This window comes from Hermetia illucens, chromosome 5, assembly GCF_905115235.1.
Source record: "Hermetia illucens chromosome 5, iHerIll2.2.curated.20191125, whole genome shotgun sequence".
NCBI classification, from domain to species: Eukaryota; Metazoa; Arthropoda; class Insecta; order Diptera; family Stratiomyidae; genus Hermetia; species Hermetia illucens.
Window position 1 is genome coordinate 71,152,845 of NC_051853.1, and position 12,652 is coordinate 71,165,496.

Sequence of the window (12,652 nt, forward strand, 5' to 3'; positions counted from 1 at the left end):
CTTTATGTATTTCCAACTCAATTAACTGATGACAACAATAATTGAACTATCCACTAATAGTTATCGCAGTCACAAATATAAATAGAGGTAATAGGCTTTTTCTAACACGATGTAAATGTACTGTAGAAGAGGATATCTGACTCCTGAAATATGGAATAGAAACGGGTTGTTTCTCCTTGGATTAAAAAACATTCTTTTAATTCCAAAGTCTGCGAAGAAAAAAGTTGGAAAAACTACCTATCAAAAAATAAGATGGAAACTAAGGAGCCACCGGTATTGGGTAGAATTTTAGAAATTACAAAAGTAAAAACTGTTAAATTGTTCTTGTTTAATTGAAATAGTAAAAACTTGTTGTTTCTTTTTCGTTGGTGTGGGTATTTATTCTTGCAAATACCGATATTTCGGGAACCACTTGTTCCCTTCATCAGTGCAAACAAGTTTCAAGAACTTGAACCGATATTTCGGGAACCACTTGTTCCCTTCATCAGTGCAAACAAGTTCTTGAAACTTGTTTGTACTGATGAAGGGAACAAGTGGTTCCCGAAACTTGTCTGTTCTTGTTTGTTGGTTTGTTCTAGTTTAATCTATTGCCAATGATAATTGTGGTAATACGTTTTACTGTAAATTTTTCCTTTTATATATTTATGCATGTGTATATTCGTTTCCTTTTTCTATCCGGTTTGTTGCCATATATGTGGCCATAGAAGGGGAAGGAATGATTTCCAATGCTTGTAAAGTCTTATTAGAACTTAAACACATAGCTTCTCTTTTACTGTAAATTTGTAATTTCGCAAAAAAAGTGCTAATTTGGAGAGCTACTTGCTCCCTTCTTTAGTGCTAAGCTACTAAGTAGCTAAGCACTGAAGGAGGGCGTAAGTAACTCCCGAAATAAGTACTTATTTGCGAAAACAAAAATTTACTGTAAAAGAGAAGCTATGTGTTTAAGTTCTAAAGAGATAACAATTTTTGAATTCCCAATGTTAAGGAAACCTATCCCATGTATCGAATAAGGACACATTCCTGTATACACCTTAGTATTATTGAATTGCCAAAACTGAAATGTGACGGCGTATTCCTTCAGCAATTAAATAATGGATTCTGTGGGTTAGGGTTTGAGAATACACTCAAAATGCCTTAAAAGACAACTGAAAAGGATGAACATTTTTGGTTTGGCTTTATAAAGTGGGCATTTTGGGTTGAAGTGAGATGGTGAACTTTTGAGAGTACTCTTCCTTCTCTTGCGGCAATGTGCGTGCATATGCAAATTCGACTTCTGATAGGATCTTGACTGTAAGGCGCAGGTGAAAGAGTATCAAAATTGTGCAGTGCTGCGCACTAGTGGAAATTGTCGATATAGTGGAAGAGGATGTTTTCTATAAGAAATTATATATAGTTTAGGAAAGAGTTCCCTAAGGTGACATTGTGAACGTGATGGATAATCTGAATGAGAAGGTGGGCTTTGGCAACACCTTCCTCGGACATGCGATTGGAAGGCATGGTCTTGGTAGCCAAAACAACAACGGTGAAAAGTTTGTAGACTTCTACAACTATCACCACCTCGTCATCGGTGGCGCAATGTTCAAAGACTGGGCCTGCCACAAGGTTAGTTCTGATCATCTGATGGTCACTGACCTTCGCTTATGGGTCGGTATTGCATATGCTTTCAGAGGAACAGTCTCTGCGATCCAGCTGTGGTAGAGCAGTATGAAAACCTGCTGCACAAACTTTAAACAACCAGGCCGAGAATATTGATGAGTATTGATTCAGCAAAAGTGCTTTTGTCTTCTGTGAGGATGAAGTTGCCGGTTACGGCTCAAAAGGACGTTACAAAATCTTAGTGAATGCTAAGAGTGGGGGTGAGCATGATGCTTTGGAGGCGCGTCACCATGAAAAAGTATGAAAAGTTCAGAATAATATGCACCATGATAACAGGAATTTCACAATGTGCTGAAGAGGGAAGCAGAATAGTAATATCGTTGGCACAACAATCCATATTGGATCAGGGCCTTGAAGTCTGTTAAAGCACTTCATTCAAGACTGGAAGGGAACCAAAAGCTGACATAAATAACAACAATTTCTCCACCTTATACTGCATCGGGAAAGAGCTCGTAGGTAGTCGTAGGCCTTTTGAAGGTCCTGTCAGGAACGTAGGATGAAGAGGGATGATATGGCAAACCATCCTAATATACAGTTACGGACTGCTCCTCCAAACATAAGAGATCAAAAGGCGATAGTGGCAGTGAATAAGTCAGACATTATGGAAAGTTCGCCAACACCATTACAGGTTATGTCGTGCAATGAAATCCACTATCCCAGGATGACGGACAAATGAGGCGTCGAACAATGGAGGAAGAGTGCAAGCTTCACGGAAAATCATAGGATGAGTTGAAACCAGAAACCGACAACGATAGCGAGGCGACGTGGTTAGCCTGCTATATCCCATCAATAGGTTTATGGCAATCACAAAAATAATGACACAAAAATCTAAATCGTTGTGGAATTTTTTGTTGTGTTGTATATTTCCAGATGGCTTTGTGGTTGGCGCACTAGACTGCCGCAATGGTAGGTCGCGGTTCAAATCTCAATGGTAGCTGAGAGATTTGTGTGGTGACAGGACTGGATAGGACACTAGGTAAGTTTGGCAATTACAATTACAATTACGAGATCCCTAATATGTAACTGGCTTAGTGCTGCTAGACAACTTGACTAAACGGGAATTAATCGGTTGGATTATGAATAACGTTTTGAATTATGTTCTATTCGATTTATTAGGTATGTAGACTGCAATACAGTATTTCAGAGAAGCAAGCGACTTAGAACATAATACACCCATACCTCGGTGTACGGCCACTCTTTATACGGCATTCAATGGTTTTTCCTATGGCACTTTTTCGGATTACGGATTACGGCCTAAAATGTTTCACTATACCGCCAGTAGCTCGGTTGGATTTTGTCTTTTTGTATTATTCGTAATTGAGCAATACACAAAGCATATTACGAAAGAGGAAATTTTCGTAAATGTTTATAAAGTGGGGAGTCCCGAAATTGCGTTTTGGTGAAAAAAGTAAAAGCAAACAAGACAGCACGCATTTGATGGAAATTCTAATCTAGTGGCGAGCATACATAGTGATTAATTGATGAATTAAAAACGCAGTTGGTACGTTTTATGACTAGTTCAATAATTCTTTTAAATATATTTTTTCCCCTTTTGACCCCGAAACGTTAATTGAATATGGATATTGGTGCTGCAAATGATAAAAAGAGAAAGCGAGAATCTGTCACGCTAGCTACAAAATTAGAAGCTCTACGTCGTATTGAAGCTGATGAGAAAATTGTTTATATTTATAATGCAGCGGGATTAACGAAGTCTGCCATTAAAACTATTCGTAAAAGAAAATAAGAAATTAAAACTTCAACTACAACTTCAAATGTTTCGCCAAAGGAGCGGCGTTATAGAAAAATAGAAAAATTATTAGTTATGTGGATTGAACGATCAATGCCAATAGACCAGATGACTATCCAAAAAAGCTGAAAGTATTTTCGGAAATTCAAAAGGGGATGAATCTGTGAAAGATGAAAAATTCTAGGTTGGTTTGAAAAATAAAAAAAAAAAATTCTCACAATTCGCATAACCTGAAAAAGGAAAATGCAAAAAATAGTTCTGTTGATAACGCAGTAAAAGAATATCCCAAAACTTTGAAAAAAATATATAAAATGAGGGGGATATAAACTAGAACAAGTTTTTAATGTAGATGAAACAGGGCTCTATTAAACAGGAATGCCTGGAAGAACATTTACTTCAAAATCTGCATCTGGATATGAGGTCTTGGTCATGCAATTTTAATGTGGTCTTTCTCTCTCTTGAAGCAGTTTTTCACTATCACTTTTTTTTAAGATATTTTTGAAAAACGGTTTCTTTTTTTGGAAAAATAAAAATTGCTTATTCTTTCGAAACTACGCAGTCTATATCCACCAAATTTTTGGAATAGGGTTAAATACAGTAGATTCTTAAGGGACTCGACTTACTTTCAATTTATATGAGAAAACTAGGTTAATTTTTTATTGATTTTGATATCAAAAATTCAGGTAATTACATTATTTTCATCATAGCTCTGTTATTATTTATCCCACTGACTTCTATCATATCTTATTTCCTTTTCAAAAACTTTAAAAACGCTTCAGATCAATTTCCACGAAAAGTGAACGATTTTGCGTTATTTACCCTTGAAAGCATTAATTTTTTTTAAAGAATTACGACTTTACGTTTGACGAGCTATAATTCTGTGCATATTGTACCTAAACAAAATAATTCTTTTTGTTATTTAATATGCTTTGTTTTTGCTTAATTTCATTTCTAGTTACCACAAAATATTGCAAAAGGATGCAGATAAGAAGACAAAGTAGAAAAAAATGTCGACGATTGTGTACACAATTTGAGTAAATCAACAACAGCGAAAATTGGCGAAAGCTGGATTTTATCCGATTAAAATAGTTTATATCAGTCGGGGATGTACCGGGAAGAGCTGGAAAAATCCTTCCACCTATTGTGAATTTTCCACAACCCGCATGAGCACATCTCGCTTAGTATATGAATCCAGCAACCAACTGACATGAGAAAGAGAAATGGCGTTAAACGTCAAGTGAAGTGAAGTAGTGTTGTATGTTAGCTGCTCTCTTCCAAACAGTTGCAGGCATTTTACTAGTTTTATTTGTGATTCACTACATTTATTATATAATAAGAGCCTTAACAAAAGACAATATGCAAACAGACGACGCCAAGTATATCAAGAAGTAATATCACCTATTTGTCATTCCGTAGTGGGTGCAATAATTTCTGAAAATGTTTGCATTTGCAGGAGGTGGAAGGGTGGAACCATTGAGCCCCATCCGACAGACAAGGCTCTTATTGTTAACTATCAACTAGAAGCTGCAGTATTTGGCGAGCCAGAGAATCCAATGCTCGAAGAAAAAAAGGTATTCATTGTCGAAAAACTCGGAATGGGTCAACTCCTTGGAATCATTTTATCGATTTTTCGCCAGTTGTTTTCTTGTGAGTCATCTGTAGTCAATGACTTTTAAACCACTATTGCAACCTTGATTCCAAGCATATGCCCACAGTTGATTGTCAACTCAAAATTTATGCATAAACAAAGTATGTAAGCAGTTTTAGTCGATTGAACTTGTTTGTAAAGTTCAGGGAAGGGTACCTTTGGATATTTCTGTGTTAGGGGTTTTGCCTAATTATACTGCCAACTGTAAATGGACGAGAGACGTAGTAAGCTATAATAATAATTGAAGTCTTAAATATTTTAATTTTTGAGCTCATTTCATGATTAAGAGGTAATTCGAGATGTCGGTGACGTCGAAGGTTCGTTGAGTATCCACTGTTTGTCGTCATAGGCGACCAAGCGGAAAAATCGTTGGCCAGTGATTTAAAATGTTGCAATGGTATTACGATCGAAGGGGAACCATATTTGGGGTGGATGCCGTTAAAATTTTGATTATTAGATTTCGACAAATCTTGGAATTTTGGATATTTACATTAAGCTGCAAAATGCTTAACTTTCTCATTATGATAAATATTTTTGACGCATACATCTTTATACTTTAGTGCCGAACAAGGCGCTGGTAGTATGTAAGAAGCGAATGGAAGGTGCCACAGATGGAAGTAATTGATATACATCAGGCTTGGAAATTAGGTGGCCCAATTAGGAAAGGAAAGAAATGCTCCATGTCCCCGTTTTTATTAGGTATGATTTTGACATTTTTTTCTTAAAAGAAAACAAAGTTATCTTGAAATGAACGGCTGCGGTGTGCTACAGAAATTGCCCACTTTTCTCCCAAATATTTTATTTCGAAACGTACGAAGTGTTGTGGAAATTCGTACACCATCGATTGGAAATTGTTGCAATTTAAATCTTTTAGCTCTTCTTGACAATATTGGTCTTGTGATGCATTGCCCTTGCGTGAAAGCACTCTCTTCCGCCTTTGGGTTAAGGTTTTTACCGCCGCATAGTATAAATAATTCGTTGATTCGGGGGGTTCACTGTTTCATAATTCCCCATAAAACTCTAGAACAAAATAGGTTTTTATCCATCATCGGTTAAGGATTTTGTGGAATTGGTGCTTGGCATATACGATCATATATATGGCTAATATACAACACTTCCGGGAGAGTCCAATCTGCTATATATACACAATACAAAAGCACTCGACTTCATCTTTCGCTGATTCGTCCGATGCCGTGTGGTACCGGCCTAATTATATAGACACGTCTGCTCCAACAGAGACCACTCTCCCCCCGGCAAAGGTAATGAAAAAAATCATCAACAAAACGATGAAAATAGGGAATGGTTATGATATTCCGGTTGAACAAACTAAGAAATACTTAACATCCACGCTTATATAAGAAACCCTGGCCCTAGACTTGCCCATAAAACTAAGATCATATAACATCATGCAGATGCATCATACCCATAGCAAAAGCCGAGAGAAGCTAACAACAACGAGATAAATAACTGAATGATATAACACCAAGTCGAAAGAAAGCTGATAATAAACTCGCAATCATTTTCCGTAGGTTTTGTTATACCAATGCGTTTAGAAAACTATTACGTTTCAAAAAAGTCAAGCGATGACGGTTTTACGGTTTCTTACCAGGGCAGAGGCAAATCGTCAGACGCTGCCTCACCTCTGCCCTGCGAGCAGCGTGACCGTAGCGGCTCGCAGATGTTGAGTGCTCCTTTATATAATTCGTAGAACATGACATATAAAATATAAAGTACGCATATTTCAGTGCACAGGTGATTTCCTCGGCTCGGAAAAGTCAAGAGAGTTATTTGAAAATCATCAAAGAGCTCAGTCGACATTTTTTGAGAACAAGTATAATTCTAGGAAAGTGAAACAACATAAATTCTGCCAAAGGACGAATTGATATTTTTAGACTATCCGTCAAGGATGCGTAAAATACTCGATGATTATTACTTCTACACAAACTATCATTACGTCGTATATATGCTTGATTTGACTGATTTATTTCAGTCAAATTAACCATGATACAGTCATGTTTTGGGAGTTTAAGTCCATCACACGTGCACACTCGATCCCACTATTCCTACCTATCCACCTACTGATTAAACTCCAATCAGCCACTATTTTAACGTGTACATTGACGACCTAAGCACTTTACTTGCCATTCAGCTCTATGGTTCATGCCGTCTTGTGTCAAAATGAATCTACCGGGGGCGCCGTATCACTTGCAAAAGTTAGGTAACGATTTGATTTAGAGCTGGACAGCATGGCCGCAAGCCGTAGCCAGGTGTTGTTTGCTCCTTTTTGAGATGCTGTGGGAAACAAAGCTACTAAGATTTGTTAATTGTTTGTCTGCTCGTTATACGCGCTTTTCTCAGAAACGGTTACACCTATTGACAATTTTGGTGACAAGGTTGGGAAACTGTGGACCTCCCCCTTCCCATATGCAGTGAATTACTACGTCCTATGTTGAGTTTAACGGAACATTCGTAAAAGAGGGGCATAAATTGTTTTCGGAGATCAAGAGGTCAATGCTGCTGATCTTGGCCAAACTTATGTCTGCTTTTCACTAAGAAATTCAAACTAAACCTATTGGCATATATAAAGAAATGATTCATTTGTTAAAACATTTCAGGAATGTCAACGAATAATTCGCCTTAAATCATTGAACTCGAAAACTGATCCAGCGGAACTAGCGAAGGAAGTTGTCGAAAAATGCGACCTAATACACAGATCTCAATTATCTGAAGTCGAACAGATAATTTACTATCTAAAAAATCGAAAGGACAATTATGGCAGTGGTAATCCAACCTTTGGAAATTCTCCTTTGGTTACTTAAATCAAATAAATATTATTATTTTCTACGTTAGATATTGCAGATAACAATAGTCAAAGATCTGCTTCTCGAACATCAGGAAAGTCAAATGCTAGCACACCAGATGCATCCATTCGTAATATAGATGAATACGTTGAGCTGTTATATGAAGATTTACCGGAACGCATAAGAGGTTCTTCTTTAATTTTGAAAGTAGCAAGAAACCCAGATAATTTAGAGGAACTTGAGAAAAATGGTAATGCATGCTCAAACATAGAAATACTTAACAAAATAACTTTTACTGAATCCGTTCAACAGAGGCTGTTTTGAGTGCTCTCTCTAGGGTTCTGAGAGAAGACTGGAGAAAGAATTTAGATTTGTCTACCAACATTATTTATACATTTTTCTGTTTCTCCACATATACACGATTTCACCCAGTGATTGTACAGTACAAAGTAAGTAAGAAGCTAACTTGTTGAATGTGGCGCTAATGAGATTCATATCGCAGATTGGATCACTTTGTATGGATATAATTGACTTTGAATTGCGGCGCTATGACAACATGAAAAATGAGTTGGAAGTCCGGAAAAACCCGGAAAGTAGCAAAGAAAAACTAAATAAAAGTTCTGATGATTTCCTCGATGCAATAATGAATGAAGAGAAACCGAAAGAGGTAAATTTCGAAGTTTATTTTTAATTACTATGGTGAGCTTGGAATGATATTATGGTTTAGATGGAACCACCACGTCGAAGGATACCCGAGTTAAAACAACGGCCGAAATCTGGCAATTGGACTAACTATCATGGAAGCATGACTTCGTCTCTGATCAAAAGTCAAACGCTCAACAATAGCTACCACGAACAATTGTCGCAAGAGGCATTAGACGGCAAATCGAATAGTTCAGAATCAATCAATCGCGCTGATCCGAAAGTGAAGAAGGAGGAATACGACCGATTAAATAAACAATTAAAAATGTTCGCTAAGAAGCAAGAGCAACTTTTGCGGGTTGCTTTTTATTTACTACTAAACGTGGCAGAAAATGTGAAGCTGGAGGAAAAAATGCGCAAAAAGAATATTGTAAAAATGTTGATAAAGGCCTTGGAACGACAAAATATAGAATTGCTTGTGTTGGTAGTGACTTTCCTAAAGAAACTTTCAATCGTTAGAGATAACAAAGATGAGATGTATGTTCTGAATGTGATCGAGAAGCTGCCGCGCCTCCTGCAGAGCGGCCATCCAGACTTGATACAAGTTACGCTCAAATTTATCTTTAATCTTTCATTTGATGCTGGATTGAGGTCGAAAATGATTCGTTTCGGATTTATGCCGAAGCTAGTAACGTTCTTGAGTGATGAGAAGCATCATGGCATTGTTGTAAAAATTTTGTATCATATGAGTTTGGATGACAAGGTTCGCCCAGAAAATTAATTCCGATCTTTATGAACCTATTAATATTTTTAATCTACAGGTGAAATCAATGTTTACCTATACGGAGTGTATTCCCTTAGTGACAGATTGCTTGATATTGAATTTGAACAAAAAAGTCGATTTAGACCTAATCGCGCTTTGTATAAATTTGGCGTTGAATAAACGCAACGCTCAAATCATGGTTGAACGCAATCGATTGCACAATCTTATGGAACGTGCGTTCAGATATCAAGATGCACATTTAATGAAAATGATTCGAAATATTTCACAGCATGAGAACCTACGAAGTCACTTTATAGATTTTGTGGGCGATTTGTCAAAGATTATCACAATGTGTGACGACGAAGATTTCGTAGTGGAATGCCTTGGAATTTTGGGAAATTTATCATTACCTGATCTCGATTATTCACAAATATTGCAAAAGTTTGATTTGATCCCTTGGATTCGAAACGTTCTGGTACCTGGGAAGCGGCGCGATGATTTAGTGTTGGATGCTGTTGTGTTTCTTGGAACTTGTGCGTGCGACGAGTCATGTGCAATGGTGTTATGCAAAGCAGATGTAATATTATCGTTGATCGAATTGCTAAAGGCTAAACAGGAGGATGATGAAATCGTTCTGCAAATTATATTTGTATTTCAACAAATTTTGAGAAATGAAAGCACACGGAATTATATGATTAGGGAGACAGGTAAAGTTTGCATAATTTACTATTTGAAATGGTTGCAATTTCATGAACTTTATATTTGATATATTTCAGAATCCCCTGCCTATTTAATAGATTTGATGCATGATAAAAATCCAGAGATTCGAAAGGTGTGTGACTATTGCTTGGATATAATTGCAATCACTGATTCGGATTGGGCCTCTCGCATAAAGGTAAGATTCGTTTGCATTCGTAGTTCAACCAGAATTTTTCGTATGGATGGAGGTGGAGATATGTATCAAAATACGCTATTACTCCACCCTCATGTTGTCTATATTTTCCCGGAGGCACGCTGAAGTTTTGCTTTGCATGGAGGGCTTCGTCACCATTGTACCGTTTATGGCAATCCTATTCTTCTCAAACTTCAGCATATTTTCTAGGACTGTATGACACCTAATGCCCACCCCAACACATCTATATTTCTTCTATTATGTTAAAATAATGTGACATAATATTATTTCGGTCCTCGAGTGTAGTCGTGAGTACAGGATGTTTGGAAGACTTATTTTGTCGGAAACAGAATAATATTTTGAATAACCACTGCTTCCCATGAGAAATTATATCAGTTAGTGATTTATTTACTTGCGATCTCACTCAATTGATTTGATAATGGTTTAAGTGCAAGTACGCAACTTGCAGTCTTTTAGGAAAGGTAACTATCTGCGGTTGTTTCTTCACACAAATTAAGGTACCAGTACACATTAGAAGGCCAAAATTCTAATTTATATACTTTTTTTCTCAGCTTTTTTAAACATGCAACTTTTTCTTACCAATGAAGAGAACAAAAAAATATTTTTTTACTTCTCATTGCTTAGCGCCAAAGTCGACACCCTAAAAAGTATCTTATCGCATGGCCAACAATTAACCGCAAAATTGGCAAGCTTGACACAAAAAATGCTTTTCGTGTATAAAGACCTTTTCCTGCAATTCACCACCGTATTAAAATTTGATAAAAACATGGTGGAACTTTGAACGAAAAGTTTGAAAAATTGAGTTTGTTTCAGTCGTTTTTTGCATACTTATTTTTTTTTTGTGAATTGTCATGCAGAATATGTTAACAAATGAAACGCAGTAGGATTTATTAAAATCGGTTGAGTAGCTCCCGAGCTTAACTAGCGGCTAGTTGAGAAGGTGTCATTTCGCATTTAAAGCTTTTTACCTTTTATTTGTTGAATATCTTAGCATCGATTTATATCACTTACAATTAATTAGTCTGCTGTACCTGACCAATGAATAGAAAAAAATCGTATTTGAGAAAGAGGGATACACAGCCGAAAACGTTTTACATAACTTTAACGTACGAATTTCTCCAAAATATTTTAAGAGTAATTTCTGCAGGTGTGAAGTTTGACAAATGCAAATGTGCGCTAGTGCCTTAAATCTACACTGTCCATACCCAAGTAGAAATGCACACGTGAACATATTACGAATTAACAATATGTGATTTTTCATTCCACATCATAACAGATATATTTCTTCAACATTGAAACATTGTTATTTATCTCCTAGCTCGAGAAATTCCGAAATCACAACGCGCAGTGGTTGAATATGGTTGAATCTCAGCAAGATCAAGATGATGGACAAGACTATGGAACATTAGATGATGACGATGGAGAATTGCCACCCTATTTGACTTCAGACTATCTAGATCAATGCGATTTATACAATTGTGCAGAAGAAGCAGAGAACATTACCAGGGGGAGTCCAGCATCATCAACTTATAGTCGTCCTGTGAGCAGGTAACTAAATTCAGACTGATTTTATATGATATATTGAAGGTGATGTACGTTTTACTTATGGTTTCCATCGATATTTTTTATAGCTATCGACATAGTCAGGATCTTGATGATTTGGATGCGATGACTTCGAGTTCCAAATCCCAACAGTCTAGTCAAGGAGAAAATTGTTTATTTAAACTGAACAAATCACTTGACACCGAGAAACTCTCAGATGATTTATTGATCACCTGAAAAAGTTTGCAAATATGCCTGTAATTTTTCTTACTTTGATGACAGACTTGGGTGGTGCTTCCTTCAAAATTGTAGTTGAAAGGTTTTTCATAATTTGAACACATTTTGATATTATATAACTTCGCTAGCCTACACTTTCATAAATATGCAAAAATCTCTAAATAGTTTAACAAATGTGGCGTCTCTTATTGTCCTATACTTTGGATATTATATTAAGTAATGAATTAGCTTAGTCTGCTTTGAAGATAAGTATGTGTGTGTCAAATTAGAATTCAATATAAGAAGCGCCACCCTAATTGATATATTTAATCTTAATAATTCGTTGCTCCGAATAATTCAATTGATTATTTATACATGTTTAGGGGGAAAATAACACAAAGTGCACATGTTGAATGTTTTCGTTCTAGTCTACTTTCTTGTGATATTTTTTTTTTGTAAAGATAATAAAACAGCTTGTTTTGAAGAATATAGTATATCTTTTCCAATATCATTTATATTAGAGTTAAGCGGATTATATTGTGTTGAACATTTTCATAGTTTTCATTTACTTAAAAAATATATAAAACAATTTATATTATAATACGTAATAGACGCTAATAATGATTTATTTGATAGAGCGACTCATTCAGCGACCATATTTACCATATATTATTTTTTTCTTATTTTGGGAATTAAAATATAAAGAAAAATGAATGCAATGAAA

At 36.1% G+C, this 12,652-nt stretch overlaps 1 protein-coding gene across 2 annotated transcripts; it reads left to right on the plus strand.

Moving 5' to 3' along the window:
• The first annotated feature begins 4,624 nt into the window (after nt 1–4,624).
• LOC119657235 (kinesin-associated protein 3) lies at nt 4,625–12,652 on the plus strand. 2 transcript variants are annotated; one of them, XM_038064049.1, is made up of 11 exons: nt 4,625–4,791; nt 4,857–4,974; nt 7,667–7,832; nt 7,902–8,102; nt 8,165–8,301; nt 8,355–8,519; nt 8,580–9,257; nt 9,316–9,964; nt 10,034–10,152; nt 11,489–11,718; nt 11,802–12,652. In XM_038064049.1, the coding sequence occupies exons 1-11, from the start codon at nt 4,661–4,663 to the stop codon at nt 11,947–11,949; spliced, it is 2,742 nt and encodes a 913-aa protein (XP_037919977.1). In that variant the 5' UTR covers nt 4,625–4,660; the 3' UTR covers nt 11,950–12,652. The 2 variants fall into 2 exon arrangements, with proteins under 2 accessions (XP_037919977.1, XP_037919978.1); XM_038064050.1 differs by having other exon boundaries at nt 7,667–7,829.